The sequence below is a fragment of the Bacillus rossius genome, chromosome 1, assembly GCF_032445375.1.
Source record: "Bacillus rossius redtenbacheri isolate Brsri chromosome 1, Brsri_v3, whole genome shotgun sequence".
NCBI classification, from domain to species: Eukaryota; Metazoa; Arthropoda; class Insecta; order Phasmatodea; family Bacillidae; genus Bacillus; species Bacillus rossius.
This window is the reverse complement of record NC_086330.1, coordinates 215,054,527-215,072,577: the sequence shown is the minus strand read 5'-3', so window position 1 is coordinate 215,072,577 and position 18,051 is coordinate 215,054,527. Positions and strand designations below refer to the sequence as shown.

At 39.4% G+C, this 18,051-nt stretch overlaps 1 protein-coding gene across 1 annotated transcript in view; it reads right to left on the bottom strand.

Annotated features, from left to right (window-relative positions):
- Positions 1-18,051, bottom strand: part of LOC134527278 (uncharacterized) — a 466,201-nt gene that overhangs the window by 71,512 nt on the left and 376,638 nt on the right. The window contains exon 7 of the mRNA XM_063359815.1: positions 2,480-2,655. Within this exon, the coding sequence (XP_063215885.1) occupies positions 2,480-2,655 (176 nt within the window). The remainder of the gene's footprint in view (positions 1-2,479; positions 2,656-18,051) is intronic.

Here is an 18,051-nt window from a genome sequence, read left to right as displayed (position 1 = left end):
GGCAAAATCTGGATTGATCAGGAGGGACACATTGTGAGGTCCTGACCAAGTTCAACGTGTAATAATGGAACACAGCCATTATTCCGAGCGATGTCAACCAAAAGTTATCGAAGAGCATGGCATTACAATCACAAGAAAATTATGATGAACCCAACAAGATACCTTACCAAGAGATTATAGGAAGTCTAATGAACACATATCAGGGAATCAGGTCAGACATAGGATTTGCACTAAGTTCTGTCAGTAAGTTCAGTAGCAATGCAGGAAAGGCTCACTGTGTGGCTATGAAAAGAATCATGCGGTACTTGAAGGGCACTGCAGACATGAAACTTTAATTCACCAAAGGGGGTATCTGGTAATATAATGGGACACTGTGATGCAGTCTGAGCTAATTATGTTGATGATCGGTGTTCGATGACGGGTTATGTTTCACCATGCAGGAAGGAGCAGTAAGAAAGAGAGAACTATAGTACTATCAAGAGCTGAGTCAGAGTACATGGCACTTTACGCTGTACGTTGAGAAGCACTATGGCTCAGAGACTGGTAAGTGAGCTAGACAAGGATTTTTGTCATACAACTTTGAACATAAAATGTTACAGTAAAAGTGCTATCGATTTGACAGCGACAAGTGGGTATCGGGTAACAAATAAACATATTGACACAATACACCACTTTATAGGTCAAATTACTGATGAAAAAGTGTTTAAGGTGTTTTATCAAAGTTCAGCCAATAAGATAGCAGACGTGCTAACCAAGAGCTTGCCAATCACAAAGCACAGTTTTTGTGTTAAGGAACTGGGACTCAGGCAACTGTGTATTTCAAGCTCGAAGTATGTTCTAGTGGGAGTTTTACGAATAAGAACAGAATTAATTTTGTTATTTTTTTGTTTAATGTTAGCTTTGGTATTCCTATTTGTGTGCTCTACAAGTATTTTGTCTGGTATGTTCTATTATTGTCGTTCGCATGAGTGCGCAAATTAAATGTTGTAGTGAAAAAGTTTTTTTTTATTTATTCGGTCCTACAAATCACAACATTTTTATCTTTGGCTGAACAAAGTGCAATAAACTCAAATTATCTATAGGTAATTGAAAAGTACCGTTAAAAGGAAAAGCAATTAGTTTTCAAAACATTAAGATATGCATATTTAGAGATATAAAATATATTTTCACACTCCAGCTAATCTGAACTTTAAGGAGTAAAATCGCAAAGCTTCTGCCCACATAAATTATTAAGACTATTTTAAGTTATGAATTGTAAAACGCACTATCTGCTGGTTGGAAACTACCAGTTTTCAAGTTCAAGTTTTTAAAACCATATGTTGTAAGTGTTTTAGTTCAAAAGAATCTTTGAGGGGCCCTGAAATTATTGATATTTATTTTTGTGTAAATACTCTTTAAGTAATTGTTCCCTTATTTAAGAAAATAATGAGTTTTTAAATTTTTTTGCATTTTTATTTGCTCTTTGGTATACAAATTTATTCTAAAATGTCTGTGCAAGTTTTCAGTGGCTCGAGTAATAGCAATACATAGTGATAGAGGCAGGTTGGTTCTTTTTTTTTTTGCATGAGAATGTGTCTCACGGAAGTCACTCATTAGTTTATCCATTTATAGGAGAGAATTACAAAAAACTATAACAGTGTTTTGTGTAATTAGAAATGAACTCTGGGATATAGCCTGTAGAGTCACGTGTATTTTTAATGACTGGTTTGTGTAAGATGTGTCGTGATTGGCTGTTAGGTTGGTTAGATCACACAAATGCCTTTTTCACTTGGAAAATAAGTAGCTGTGATTCGGTCTGTTACTCTATGCCATCCTAATCAATTTATTTGCGGGGTAGACCTACATAATATTTAATTTTTAATGTAGTAAAATAATTAACTCCTGTTGTATGGGCTGTGTCGTCAAACAAAATTTGTATATGTTAATTGGTATTCCAGCGACTATAGGCAGAGGCATTTGCGATTATGTACAATGTACAGCGGTCGTCCCGGAACATGAATTACCGCGATCATACTTCAGCCAGTGAGGAACTGTTCTACCTTTTCCTCGTCGTTTCTTTCTTTACTTCAGAATTAAGCTATTGCTATTTGTGTCAAAGAAAAATAATTATGTAGTTAAGCGAAAGCTGTTTTGGGGAATATTGTATACATTGGAACTGTTTTTTGTTATGAAATAGAGGCAAATATTCTTTTTGCAGATGGTAAAAAAAAATTGAAAACAATGTTTCAAAGAAATATTCTTTTTTCAGGACCATTGTTCATAACACAAGTGAATCAGCAACATTAATATTTCGAGTCTTGAGACCACTACCTGCAGAAAATTAGAAAATGATTGCGGTATTTGTTTCAAAAATGTAATCTGGTTGTTTCGCCTTATCGGGCTTGTCTGACTAGTGACAAAGAAATTAACTTTCCTGTAAGCAACAACACATGTTATAAAGAGCAGGTGCTTGAAACACACACTAGAGCTGCCAGCTGACCTGCATGAGGACCTGCGAGCCAGGGAACAGCTGCAGCGACACACGAGGCTGCAGCCGCTTGTCCTCAGAACTCTCGCGGAACTTGTTGGGCAGCGCTGCAAAGCGGTATCGCTCTAGCGACAGCTCCATGGGCACAGCACCTGTGGGCTCCACTTCCTCAGCAAACACCTGGCTGTCTGTAAAAACCACGACCCTCCTCAGCTCTTACTTCGCACCTCCCAGCATTGCCATCTCCAAACATCGCCACCCGTTTTAACACACACTTCTCACCACACAGAATTGACTTCTTACACACATCAAAGCCCGCGTTAGAATACACTTCATACCTCGGGGCATAGCCATCTGAGAACACCACCACACATCTAAGCACACACTTTACACCTTACAGTATAGCCATCTGCAAAAATCAACACCTGTCTTAACACACACATTACACTTTGCAGGATTGGCTACTTGTGCACACACGACCCCTCTATGAAGAGATTGCATTCCTCTCAGCATAGCCATCTGCGCACGAAACCAACTGTCGCAACACACACTTTACACTTCGAAGGATGGTCTACATCTGCTTATTAGAGCCTGTCTAAGAACACACTTGACACTTTGCAGCGTAGGGGTATACGCACACTACCATTAATCTCTACTGTAACCAACTCGTGTCTTATATGCTTCTATGTGTATTTAAATGCAAAAGCTTGGAAGCACTGAGCAAAAGTTGTGAGTGAGCTGTAATACCATAGGATATCCCAGAGGTGACACGAGCGTAAACAAGACGAATTTAGGGCACTCACTGGAGAACAGGTTGAGTGTTTGAGGATCGACAAGGCAAAAAAATCCTAAAGATTACGGTGTTAGTTTATAAGCATATTCATTTTATTGTTGACATGGGATTATATATATATAATCAAATTATTTCTCCCTTTTTTTGTTACACAGAAATCTCCATTATTACAATGCAGGCTTACTTTAAATTTGTTTATACATCATTTGAATATAAGTGAAATCGTGTGATTACGAAGTTACTCTCTCGTTAAGTTACTAAATGCTGCAACTTATCCTAGCCCGGCCGGGGATCTAACGGAAGTTAACATACACTATCAAAAGTAGGATACAATTTCGAATTTTAACCATACTAATTCCACTGGTACCCTTATATTAAATTACTTCTGAAATTACATGATTATTTAACCATGCTAAACAAGATCAATTTCGATACTGCTGTCATTTACAATTTTTGTTGTAAACTATAATTTCCTTAACAATAATTACAGACTAATTTCATAGTCCTGTTGGCTCGCGCATGTCGTCAAGAAGGTGAACAATGGTGGACGAGAAGAAAAAGAAGCCCGCTGTAGGGTCGCTGGTAGAAAGGGTTGCATTGTAGTTGAATTTGGTACTCGGGAGACGCCCTGTGTGGTACTTAAACCCACTGCACAGAAACACAGTGTAAAATTAGGATATTGGAAGTTTACAACAATATAAAAACAAAAGGGGAACGTCAGACTAACTACTGTGGAATGAGGTGTAATTATTAATCATCATCGTGGGTTGCAACTCGCAGATTAATCCATGCAGGAAATGTGACACGACCGCGAGTGTCGAGATAAATACTATGCAATTCCGGCACTATCGAATACTGCTTAAAATCAATAATGAAAACACAATATTTCAAGAACACTCCCGGGTCAAAAGCTACTACATACTAAGTAGCCAACTGGAGAGATCACAGGAAATATAATTTAACTAGCGAAATAATTCGTGGACGAAGTTCCAGGAAACGATCTGGGCTCGGTCGAGACAGAAGGATGAGTTCCATCATCATGGGAAGCACAGTATATTAAAATGCTGAAAGGCGCCTGGGGGCAAAGAAGAGGGGGGGATCCAGAGCTCTGATTGGCTCGTACTCCATCAGTTAGGGGCCTAGAAGTCTACCGGGGGAAGGGGGGTATGTGAGTATCGCAGGTGGACTGCAGTCCAGGGGCAACTCGTAGAGGGGTGTAACAGGCTGGGACCGGGGGCACTCTCGTAGCGAGTTACGGAACTAAATGCTGTTGGTTGCCGAGGCCGCCACGAGAGATCACGGTGGAGGCACTGCACATAAGCTAGGACCAAAGGGGCGACACTGGCGCTCCGAGACGAGAGGCTGAGGAATTAGACGGGCTTGTGGTCGAAACATAGGTCGCAGAAAGCGCGAATGTGCCGCGCTCAGGCGGGTAAAGACGGAATTATGATTTAAACTTTAGTTCACGATACCACCGAGAGGTGCCGTTTGCGGTATAGCTGCGAAAAGGAAGACCTTAGTAGGAGCACTTCTCGGAACAGGGATGGCGATGTAAGCGTGGGGGGGGTTTGCACAGTCAGTGGAAAAACGGGGCTCCAGCCCGAGGCTACATGCCTGGCCGGGGTGTAACTTGGGCCGAGAGGCCTGACTTAACTCGCCTACCGCAGCTGAGTCTCTGGTCGGAAGCCGACCCTTGTAGCCTGCCACCCCGTGCCGGAGCGTGCAGCCCACGTCCGTCCCTACCAGGACAGCCAGTTACAATCATTCTGTTTGAACCCAGCTGACTTTGACTTTACCATGGCTAGTCGCGTAGACAACGGTAGGGACGCAAAAACTTAAATAAAATGCTTGCTTATGTGTTGAGTAGATTATTGCAGCATTCATAAATTTACTCTGACACATAAAAAAAAAGATAAATAATACACGGACTACTTACAAGTGGCATAAAATACATAAAAAAGATTAAAAAAATTACAATCCTGACGTTGTGCCCGGCCGTAGCGATCACTTTACCTACAACACCAAGGCCTTGCCTTCGCATAAGTCTAAGTCCGTACGTGAAAGACGCGGGGGTGAGGGGGAGTCCACACCAAAGCTTGCCTACCGTCCCAAACCAACTTCTTCTTCCACCAATAATAAATTAAAGTTTTACTCACAGTAATTCTCGCAGTGTAGCAGGAATTTACCGAATCTGTGGCGCCTCCGGGTACCCGGGCTGTAGACTCGGGGTAGGTGACACATGTAGCACAGTCAAATGGCACCGGTCTTCGCACTTCGGGACGAGGTGCATTAACACACGCGTCTCACGAAAAGTTTAAACTCTCTTACGGTAAATACATTGCCGTTCCTTCCAAATTATTAATAAAAATCAGCTGATGCAGGCCGCGGCCACGATAGTTCCGCGTAGCAGTCTCCAGGGTTAACAGTTCACAACGACCGTGTGGGTCACGTCCCTACTGCCGTGCACGCAGCTACACCAACACCCCATATTCATGGAAATATCAGCTGTTCCGTCGTCGGTCAACGCCCGTGAACCTCTGTCTAGAGTCCAAACAGTCCGCTCCCCACATACGTCACATTCCCGTGACGTCATCCACCTCCCTCCGCTAATTCCCCCTCTTTCATACGTGGACAAGTCCATTCAGCAGAGGTAAATGAACGCACGGAAAACCACAGTCTTTGATTAATTTTAACTGAAACTACTGAAGACGTATATAAAAATAAATATGAAAACATTACCTAAAAAAAATTATGTTAGCATTAAAATCAAACATAATTAAACATTAAACATAATAACATGAGACACCAGAAGTGTCTCAACCTCCCCGACAAAAAAAAATATGACACTAAAAGCAACACGTAGAAGACGAAGTAAGAAAGACTCAAAAGAGCCGGGAAAGAGAAAAACACAAAACTAAGACACAGATAGCAAAATCGAAATAGCACTAAACACTAACTGTAAAGCGCGACCCATAGCTAAACTCTTCAAAGGTTTTACAAAGAAAATTAAACTAAACTAAAACCATTTAATCCTGGATGTAAATTTAACCATTTCAAAAAAAATACAGCGGCCATGAAACTTTCTTTCCAAAACAATTTCCCACAAACGGCTATAGGTAACTTAGATAAACGTCTAATATATGCAAAATTTAGTAGAGTCCAAAAATCCAGCTACCTGTCAAAATTACGGCAAACATTACAATATATAAGTATAAAAGACTCGCTAAAACACTTAAAAAAATTACGACATATATTCTTACAATCATAATTTAAATATAAATATAGATAAAAATGTATATAACATTTCTCACTTATTTACATCACAACTCCTTTATATCAATTAGAAACCAATTTCGATTCGGACTACCCCCGACAATAGGGCTTCAGCTGCGAAAGGTGAGCCTTTTTCACTCGAAATTGGTTCCCACATTCTTCTAACAAAACGGTAACGGGCCCCAAAAATTTCTTAATTACATAAGGACCCCCAAAGGCATACATCAATTTCGCCGTCTTATTCTTGCCTTTATCGCTAAGATGGTACTCCCTACACAAAACTTCCTGGTTTACAGTAAACGGGTTTGGCAACCGCCCTTTATTATACTGACCCCTAACTACCTCCTTACTCTTTTCCAAATTCATCGCTACATCTACCCACACTTCTTCCAGCTTACGCGGGCTATGAATTAACAAATTCTCCGGTGAAATGCCCCAGACATTTAATAGGGGATGGCAGATGTCTCGCCCCAAGAATATTAACGCCGGCGTAAAACCAGTAGCTCCATGCTTAGTCATATTAAAAGCCATATTTAAAAAAATTAAAGGCTCATCCCATTTTTTATGGTCTTTCTCACTAAAAATGGTCATAGCTATTTTGAAATTTTTATTTACCCTTTCAACAAGATTTGGGTTCGAGTAATAAGGACTCGTTTTAATGTGTTTAATACCCCAATTAAGACACATGCCTTGAAACAGCTGACTACAAAAATAACTGGCGTTATCCGTTACAACCTGTTCGGGCCCCCCAAACAAACTCCACACCTTCTCCACAAGGGCTTTTATAATCTGGCTACTTTTCAAATTCCTCAACGGCAAAAATACGCAATATTTGCTGAAACCATCAACCAAAATTAACAAACAAGAATTTATTCCCTTTCGTCGACCTGGGTAAAGGACCGAAAACATCTAAAAATACCCTCTGCCAGAAGCGCGTGATACTTTCCACTCTATGGTACCCAACTTTACTATTTTGAGGTTGTTTCGCCAACTGGCAGGAGACACATCCTTTAACATATTTTTTTACGTCCTCTTTAATGGTAGGCCAATAAAAATTATCAGAAATTTTGTCTAAGGTTTTCTCGACGCCGTTGTGAGCTCCAACTTGCGAGTCATGGAAATAACGCATCAACATATTGACCAACGCACGTGGCACATACAACCTTCTCTTTCCCCCTTTTCTGTAGTGCAGTTTTTCATTATAAATCTCAAAATTTTTGTATATTTTTGAATATTTTCCCGGATTTTTCGTACCTCATCTTTATCTTGCCATTCCTTTAAATCGACAAAACCCTCTGGGAAATTTCCTAATACATTACAATTATCAAAGTTCTCCTCACTCTCTTCGTCTAACCTTTCACCTACTTCTTCAATCTCCTCGGCATTATACATACGCGATAGCGCATCCGCCACCACATTCTCAGATCCTTTTACATGCTTGATTTTAAAATTAAATCTACTTAAGCGCATTACCCACCTCCCAATCTTCTCCAACTGACGGGGGTGGGTAAACAGCCACGTCAATGCCTGATTGTCGGTGCACAAATCAAACTCTGCGTGCTCTAAAAATGTCTCCAATCTCTCCAAGGCAAAAATACACGCCAGCGCCTCCTTTTCATACACGCTGTACTTCTGCTCATGTTGGTTTAGGGTAAGACTAATGTACATTATAGGTTGCATTCCCAGGGGGCCTTCCTGCAATATTACTCCTCCCAAAGCCAAACTTGAGGCATCAACCTGCACCACAAACCTCTTTTCAAAATCAGGCAAGGATAAAACCGGGGGGCTTCAGATTACTATTTTAAGTGTTTTAAACACCTTTTCTTGTTCCTGCCCCCACTCAAAGGATATCCCTTTCTTTTTTAAGTAATTTAAGGGGGCACAAAGTTCCGAATAATTCGGGGTGAACTGGCTTAAAAACCCAATCATCCCCAAAAGACTCATAACACCTTTAACATTTTTTTTTGAGCAGGGTAACTGACAATAGGCGAGATTTTCAAAGGATTCATCACTAATTTACCCTCGCCAATAATGAAACCTAAAAAGTGTATTTGCCGCTTTGCACAACAAAATTTTTCCTAAGATTCTTGACAGACATTGTGCCCCAAAATTCACCCCAAACGGCACGCGGGTCTACTCATAATGTCCCCAAGGGGTGACGAAACCAGTATATTTTCGGCTCGATTCATCTAAAATACATTGATGGAATGCAGCATTTAGGTCCAAGATGGTAAAAAACTTAACCTTTCATAGGTATTGAAAAATAGTATCTATTTTTGGTAACGGAAAAGGATCAAGCCTAATCTTCTGATTCAAAAGACGGTAGTCCAAAACAATACGAAATTCGCCAGCTTTCTTCTTCTTAACTAAAAATGCGGGTGACGCATAATTTGACTTTGAGGCAGTTATTATACCTTCTTTTTGCAAATCCTGAATAATTTTCCTAAAGGCTTTAATTTTTGGGGTCGAACACTGGTATGGTACGCATTTAATGGGGATATCGTCCTTCAGCTGAATTTTATAGGGATCCAAAACACATTTACCTACTCTTTTGGTAATGACATCCTGAAATTCATCAATCACTCCCTGAATTTTCTCAACTTCGCTTTCTCGGCACCCCTCTATCCCTCCACAAATTACCTGTTCGCTACCCTCGGGTTTTTCCAATCCAATATGATACTTCGGAGCAAAACCAAAACTCAACCTACGAGTCCGGCAATCAATAACCGCCCGAGTATCACTCAAAAAATCAATTCCCAATATCATTTTGTACACCAAATTAGAAATCACATAAAATTTCCGATCCCACGAAAATTTATCCACTTTTATATGAATAATTACTTTCAGAACACTCTTATGGATTTTCTACTACAGCTGTTTGCACTTGTATACCTTCCCCTCTCTCTATAATACGCCCAACTCGTTTCCCCTGTTTCAGGCACTGCTCAAAAAATTCTTCGCTCACGAAACTCTTACTCGCTCCGGTATCTACAAGAGCTTTGACAGTATTCTTACCCACTTCTACCTCCACACATAAATTATTTCCACTTCGCATCGCTAACATATGGTGCTTATCTTTAAATCGAAAATGATTAAGTTTCATTTTCTGCCAACATATACTCGTTAAATGACCACCTTTACCACAGAACCCGCAACATTTCTTACCACTCCTCCATTGCTTACACCATTTTTGTACATGACCCGTTTTACCACAACAAAAACAAATTTTATTCGAATTTTCCACATAACCATTCCTACAAAAACACGTATTTCTTAAATGACCTTTTTTCTTACAAAAGTCGCATATTAAGGGCGTCGCCTTGCGCTGGGATTTTTCCTCAATGGACCTTTCACTAGAAATTTCTATACCCCTATTTTTCCCTCCCACCTCCGTTAAGGCATTTCCAGTTTCTATTTCGTGCGCGGCAGCACTAACTTCCCCTTCACCGGACTGTCGGCTAGTATAATTTACATTATCAACTTCCACCGCCCAGTCCATTAATCCCGCAATAGTTTCCGGCCTCTTAACAAACGAACATTACACTCGTATTTCAGTGGCCATTTTTTCAATAATCATAGAAATAACTTCGTGATCCAAAAATCTTACTCCAAATATTTTTATGTGCCTAACGACATCGACCTCAAATTGCACAGTACTTTCTCCACGCTTCTGAAAACGACTCACATACTCGTGTATCAAACCAAATTTAACTCTCCTCGGGCATAAATTCTCCCACAACATCTCACGAACTTGCTCCCAACTACACTTTTCTACCAATCCACGCGCAATAATTTCCCTCATCATGCCGGTACTTTTCCCCAAAAGACACCTCAAAAAACTATAATCATTACAAAATTTTTTTTTGTGTGATTCAACATTTCAACTTCAAGCAATATTTTCCTCAACTCATTACCATTATTTGCCTCTAATCGCGTGAAATTTTTCAACATGTTGACCCCAATAGTTGCCAGTACATCGGCTGCCAAATCCCGTTCACGAGCATTCTCAGGGCTTTCCACAAATGACCACTCGTCTCTCCCGTTGATGTATTCGACTAATTTAAGACGTAATAAGTGCACATCATCATCGTTCTCTACCATCCGCCCTGCGAAATGCAAATTTGCAATTAACTGCTCCCTTTCTAAGTTGAATACCCAGCTGTTTGCCATGTCTAGGGTGGACCGAATCAATGACAAATGTAAAAATACTGTAACTACAATAACCACTGCAAATCTAAAAGCAGAGTGGCGCGCTTTAGGCCTGCTACCCCGTGCTGGGGCGTGCAGCCCACGTCCGTCCCTACCAGGACAGCCAGTTACAATCATTCTGTTTGAACCCAGCTGACTTTGACTTTACCATGGCTAGTCGCGTAGACAACGGTAGGGACGCAAAAACTTAAATAAAATGCTTGCTTATGTGTTGAGTAGATTATTGCAGCATTCATAAATTTACTCTGACACATAAAAAAAAGATAAATAATACACGGACTACTTACAAGTGGCATAAAATACATAAAAAAAAATTAAAAAATTACAATCCTGATGTGATGCCCGGCCGTAGCGATCACGTTACCTACAACACCAAGGCCTTGCCTTCGCATAAGTCTAAGTCCTTACGTGAAAGACGCGGGGGCGAGGGGGAGTCCACACCAAAGCTTGCCTACCGTCCCAAACCAACTTCTTCTTCCACCAATAATAAATTAAAGTTTTACTTACAGTAATACTCGCCGTGTAGCAGGAATTTACCGAATCTGTGGCGCCTCCAGGTACCCGGGCTGTAGACTCTGGGTAGGTGACACATGTAGCACAGTCAAATGGCACCGGTCTTCGCACTTCGGGACGAGGTGCATTAACACTCGCGTCTCACGAAAAGTTTAAACTCGCTTACGGTAAATACGTTGCCGTTCCTTCCAAATTATATATAAAAATCAGCTGATGCCGGCTGCGGCCACGATAGTTCCGCGCAGCAGTCTCCAGGTTTAACAGTTCACGACGACCGTGTGGGTCACGTCCCTACTGCCGTGCACGCAGCTAGACCAACACCCCATATTCATGGAAATATCAGCTGTTCCGTCGTCGGTCAACGCCCGTGAACCTCTGTCTAGAGTCCAAACAGTCCGCTCCCCGCATACGTCTCACTCCCGTGATGTCATCCACCTCCATCCGCTAATTCCCCCTCTTTCATACGTGGACAAGTCCATTCAGCAGAGGTAAATGAACGCATGGAAAACCACAGTCTTTGATTAATTTTAACTGAAACTACTGAAGACGTATATAAAAATAAATATGAAAACATTACCTAAAAAAAATTACGTTAACATTAAAATTAAACATAATTAAACATTAAACATAATAACATGAGACACCAGAAGTGTCTCACCCTAAGAAGCTCTGCCGCAGCACAGAACAAACGCGAGTTCGTGACAGATAGGATCAGGAGGTACGAAATAACACGCCAGCGCGTGTTCTGGATGGTGGGAACTAAAGCCAGGTCCAGCAGAGTCTTTTGGACACAGTTATCCTGTGCTGAGGGAGCCTGGAATAGGACTGCCAGCAGCTTGGCAAAGTTTAAATGGGAGTGAGCCTTAGAAGGGAAAAGTTTAAATACGAAAATTATTTAGGAGAAACAAAGTAAATTTAAATTGAAGCAAAAGGTTTTGGAAATGGTAATCCGAGGGAATTTTTGGTACTCTATACACACTGCACACCTTGCACACATTTTGCCCATATCAACATACACGTAAACCTGTCAGGTTTTTCTTCTTGTGAACATCACCACCCATCTCAGATTACACTTTACACCTCTCAGCATAGCCATCTGAAAAAACCACTACCAATCTCAACACAAACTTTACACTGCGCTAGGACTGGCTACTTGCGCACAAAAATGCACATCTTAGCACAACCTTCACACTTCACAGCATATCATACTACACTACATCCTGATCACATCGCGTAGTATACTTGCTTACATCTAGGTTCACCTTAGAATAAACTACATAGCTCACAGATTAGCCATCTACGAACAGCAGCTCCCATCTTAGCACACACTTCACAGTTGGCAGCATGACTTTCTGCGAAAACCAACAACCACACCTTGTAGAAAAGCTGTCTGCGATCACCACAACCCATCTAAAGTTCTTCACTCTTTGCAGCATAGCGGTCTGAAAACACCACCAAATGTCTCAAAAAATCTTCATTCAAGCAGGATTGCTGTGTGCAAATGCACCCAATTGTCTCAGCACACACTTCACCACTAGCAACATGGCTGTCTGCAAACACCACCCTCCATCTCATCATACACATTATACCTGTCATCATGTGTCTGGAAACACCAAGACTAATATCAACAAACACTTCAACATCACTGTATGGCTGTTTACTAACACCACAAATATTTTCAACAAACACTCAACTCACTTCGCGTCATAGCTGTCTGCGAACAGCAACATACATTTCATCACACACTTAACATCATGATGCATGGCTGTGTTCAAACACCACAACCCATCTGAACAGCATGACTGTCTGTAAACACCCAAACCACCTCAACAACCATTTTACTCTTCGCAGCATGGCTGTCTGCAAACACCACCATCCATCTCAAAACATACTTCGCACCTAGCTGCATGGCTGTTTATAAACACCACAACTCATCTGAACAAACACTTCACACATGTCAGAATGGCTGTCTGTAAACACCCAAACCATCTTAACAAACACTTTACTCTTCGCAGCATGGCTATATGCACACACCACTACCAGGAGAGGTTTTGAACAAGTGAAACAGGAAAACAAATATATTATTGGCAGATTATTTTTTTCAATCCTTACAGCTTACCAGGTTTTTTCAATATAAGTTTCATTTGTGGGAAAGGTGGCCATCGTGCGGCAAGTGCCACGGGATGGGTTATGATATTTACCATGAAAATCACAGACAGTAGGAGTGCATAAAATTGTATGTGTATTTTAAAAGAAATAAATAGTGAACACTAGAAATTATAAATAGGATGAAAAATAAATTTTTGAGCTGTAAAGGTTTTGCAAATGAGTATGGTAAGGGTGATAAGCGCATGTTAGTTTGTTAAAATTATGGAAAGCAGGAACATTGTTTAAATTTTTGTTGGAGCTACCAAGAAAACATTAATGGGTGAAGAGAAAAAAGGTGGAAAGAAATAAATAACCCTAAAGGTAAGTATACTTTATTTTGCCAATTTCAAGTTAAAAGGAAAGCATGTGGGAGCTATGGTGGATACTGATGCTAACAGTTCTGTTAGACAGAGTTGCATAGGCTAATTATTGAAAGAGAGAACATAGTAAAAACTTTAAGTAGTAGTATTTTTTGAGGTGCAAGTTTGCAAGTTAAGGTGAGCCTGCTATTGCATATCAAAATGAATTTTTTTTGAAGGAATAAGAGATTTTGGGTGGTCATAACTCTAGTATTGTAGGTAATTCTAGGTATCGATTTTTTGGCAACCACAAAATGTATGGTGGAGTACATTCAAAAAAGCTACTTTTTGAGTGTAACAGAAATATAATTTAAATTTGCAAGGGAAATGCCGAAATGTAAATTTGGATGTCACACTTTAGAAGGTACATTAGAAGACCTAGTTGTGGTATAATAAGGAAAAAAATAAAGGTTATTAAAGAAATTTGGGGGCTTTGATCATGGACAAAATAGGAATTGGTAATGTTATGCCATATAATATTTAAGTAAATTACGAGATACCCCTGTGGAGTAAGGCTTTATCCGTGTTCGCCTCAAAAAATGGATGAGTTTAGAAATATTGTTGGAGAATGGGAAGAAAAAGGAGTACTCAGGTCGTAGAAAAAAGTACAAAAGAAAATACCCTTTGATTTTATATTATTACAAGCTGAATAGCAGAATCAAAATAGAACATTTTCCTTTACCAAAAGAACAAACCCTGTAGTAGTATTTAGGTAAAGCAAAGTATTACGCCATCCTGGATTTAAATGCAGATTTTTACCAGTGTGCCCATACTCCTGAGAATGTTAAATTAACTAGATTAATGATGATTTGGGAGAATTATGGTTAGGTTAGGGATCCATTTTGACATACTTTGAGACACAATATTTATCAATTATTATTAGGAACACTAGATTAATACTAATTTTAGTACATCATTTCATTCTTAGATGATATCTGCATTTTTCAAAGAATTTTTATGTGCACATAAGGCCTGTATCCGATGACCTAAGAAAACTACAGGAAGTAGGATTTACTGTTAATCCTGAGACGGTAGTTTGGGCTCTGCGAGAGATCTTTTTTTAGGGTAAATGTTTTCTGAAGTACTAATCATGAATCCAGATAAAAAAAAAAGACCGTGTTACACTCCAAAGACTCCCGGACTAGCTCAGATATTTCACGTTTTGGTCTTTGAAGGATAACATTCCAGGACACACTTGCATGCTCGGATGCTGAAAAAGTGAGGTTATGTTTCCCTCAGAATATTAGTTATGGGCAATGTTGAATTTCAATGTCTCTCGTACACAAAAATGTTTTTCACTGTTTATTTATTCATACCTTACGAATTCACGAGACATTTGCCGCCATCTTGCGACCACAACATTTACAAGTTGAAACAGTATTTTCCTTACTCAAAACAAATAAGCTTCATTAATTTGAATCACCCACTGACTGGCCGAAAAATTAATATTAAAAACAGTTCGAAGTTAAGTCCCGAAGTTGCACTCAACTTTTCGGTACAATGCCGAAGGACAATGTCCTCGGAAACAATGACGAATTTTACTAAGTCATGTTTTGGGCGATTACCGACGACTCACTAAATTCTAATTTATGTCCAAAAAACGAAAATAAGGTTGATTATAAACCGGTGACGCCCGGACCACAGCAGCAAAATTGACTCTTTAAATCTTCATAATATCATAATGTTTTGAGCCATCTACTCAACTACCCACCTCCTCAGCCGCTGTGCAGTAGATCACTAAAAAACCAAAACGACACACGGGTCTCAGGAAAGACCAGGAATTGCACCATGACGTAACTTTCGGCCAATCACAGCACAGTATCAAACACTCCCTCCAACACCAGCCAATCACAGAACAAATTTCAATACATGAAAACACCCTGTACACACATAACCCGGGGCTTTCCTTGATCTGTATCTTTTCAAATCCACATCAAAATCGAGGATTCCCAAAATATTTTCTCACGCTAGTTGCTCTGTCTCTGCCTTACACCGGATGCATCTTTATCTTTTTATCACCTCGGCGTCACTGTGTCGACGCACGCCTTTCTTTCTCACTCTAACTGCCACGCAAATGGCTCTCATGATTGCATCATTCCACATACAAAATTACAAAATAAAATACATTACAGTGCATTTGCGCATACAAAAAAAAATATTTAAAGCTTAAAAACCATTTTAAAACACATAAAAACGTAATTATTTAGGTAGAATTCAGTAAATTTACAGTTACATGGCTGTTTCATAATAAAGCAAATAGGCATAAATGATACACAAATATTAGAAACGGTAATTAATTGAGAGAGTACATTCATAAAAAATAAGCAAACATAAATATTAACCTGGAAAACAATTATAAACGGTAAAATATAATCATCAAATTTATTTGAAAAGAACAATTGTAAGTTTCGATAATTTACCACATGTACCACAGTTAGGTTATAATGCCTAAAATTATTTAAACTTACATATTGTATTACTGTTAAAACATATTATTCATAAAAACGAACAGAAAAATTGGGGAAGGCACTGTCCTGCAATGCTACAACCGATACTGAATTTCTGAGACCTTGCCATGTTTTTTCTCTTAGGAACAAACCACCACACTTTAGGCACTTGTCTGGGAATGTCCTCCAAATAACACAAGTAGTAGGTATGTAAAAGGGCGTCCGGCACCAGGCTTCAGGCTGTGGTGCCTGGTGCCGAGCCACATCTTGGATTGTGACGTCACGGCAGCCATCTTGGATTACCGTGACCTTGACGTGAGACCTTGACCTTTGACCTTCAAAACTTTTCAAAATTTGCCAAAATTTTCCAAAAAATTCTCAAAAATCGTCAAAAAAAAATTTTCGAAAAAAAAAACCCCGCCAAAATATTTTCTAAAGTTTTGATAAATAAAAATTTCTCTTTTCGAGGGAAAAAATATGGTTTCAAAGGAGAATTTACCGTTTTTAGTCCTTAAAAATCCCAAGGCTAGAAATGTTCATATAGAGGCTTATCCATGTCTACAGCCTCCGATAAGCCTCTGACGTCATCATGGAATATGTCATCTTGGATTATGACATCACCGTTGCAATTTCCATTACGGCCTTCATCTTGAAAATCTTTATTTATTATCCGATTTTAATGATTTTTTTTTAAATTTATAGAAAAATTTAATTAATAAAATATTAATAAACATTTATAAAAAAATTACACTTACGTCATGGAGCTCGGAGTACTCGGTTCGAACCCGGTGAGGACAAAAAAAATTAAATGGCGAACGATCCTTCCCTCGTGGTAGCTGCTGGCAGACTGCCCCCCGCCACTTATGTCAAAGTATATATATCGTCACCTAGTATGACGTCATGTCCGCCATCTTGAAAATCCGTAATTTTTATGTTAGAAAAACAGGAAAAATTTTAAAAATCATTAAAAATATTATTTAAACGAATTGAATAATAAAACTTTAATAAAATATTACTTAAAAACTACTGTTGCACTTATCGTTACGGTCACCATCTTAGATTATATAAATGTTGCATGTTTCGATATATCGCACCATCTTGGTTGATTACGATGCCATCCTTACAATTTACGTTACGACTGCTATATTGGATCCTAATTATGTTACAATTATCGTTATGGTCGGCATCTTTAAAATCTTTATTTATTATCCGATTTTAATGAAAAAAAGTTCAAAATTCACCAAAAAAATTACTTATTAGACTACTGATTGAGTAGATCGATTCCCGTCCTTGGTTCCAAACAGGTAAGAGCATAAAATAAAAAAACGACAGATCCATCCTCCACAGAAGCCACCTACAGACTGACCTACAACCACCAATACCAAGATATATATATCGTCAGCTGGTATAACGTCATGTCCACCATCTTGTCTTCGTCTGCTGGAGACCACCATCTTGTATTCGTCTGCTAAAGTGTGCTGAAGGCATGTCAGTATAATTTTCTGTTCACCATACCATTGAACTCGACTGTAGACATTGTACTTTTACCTTGACCTTGAACTTTAACCTTGGACTTGAAATTTGTCATTGACCTTAAAATTTGACCTAGACCTTGAAATTTGACTTTGACCTTGAACCTTGACCAAAACCTTGAAATTTGACCTTGACATTTCACCTTGACCTTGAAATTTTGACTTTGACCTTGACGGCCATCATTGATCCGACATTTTGTGTTCAGTACATGCTACCAGGAGCTACCACCTGCTAGAGGTCATTGCCACCATCTTGTTTTCATCTGCTGGAGGACTTCATCTTGTGTGTACTCGTCTTATAGAGTACCTT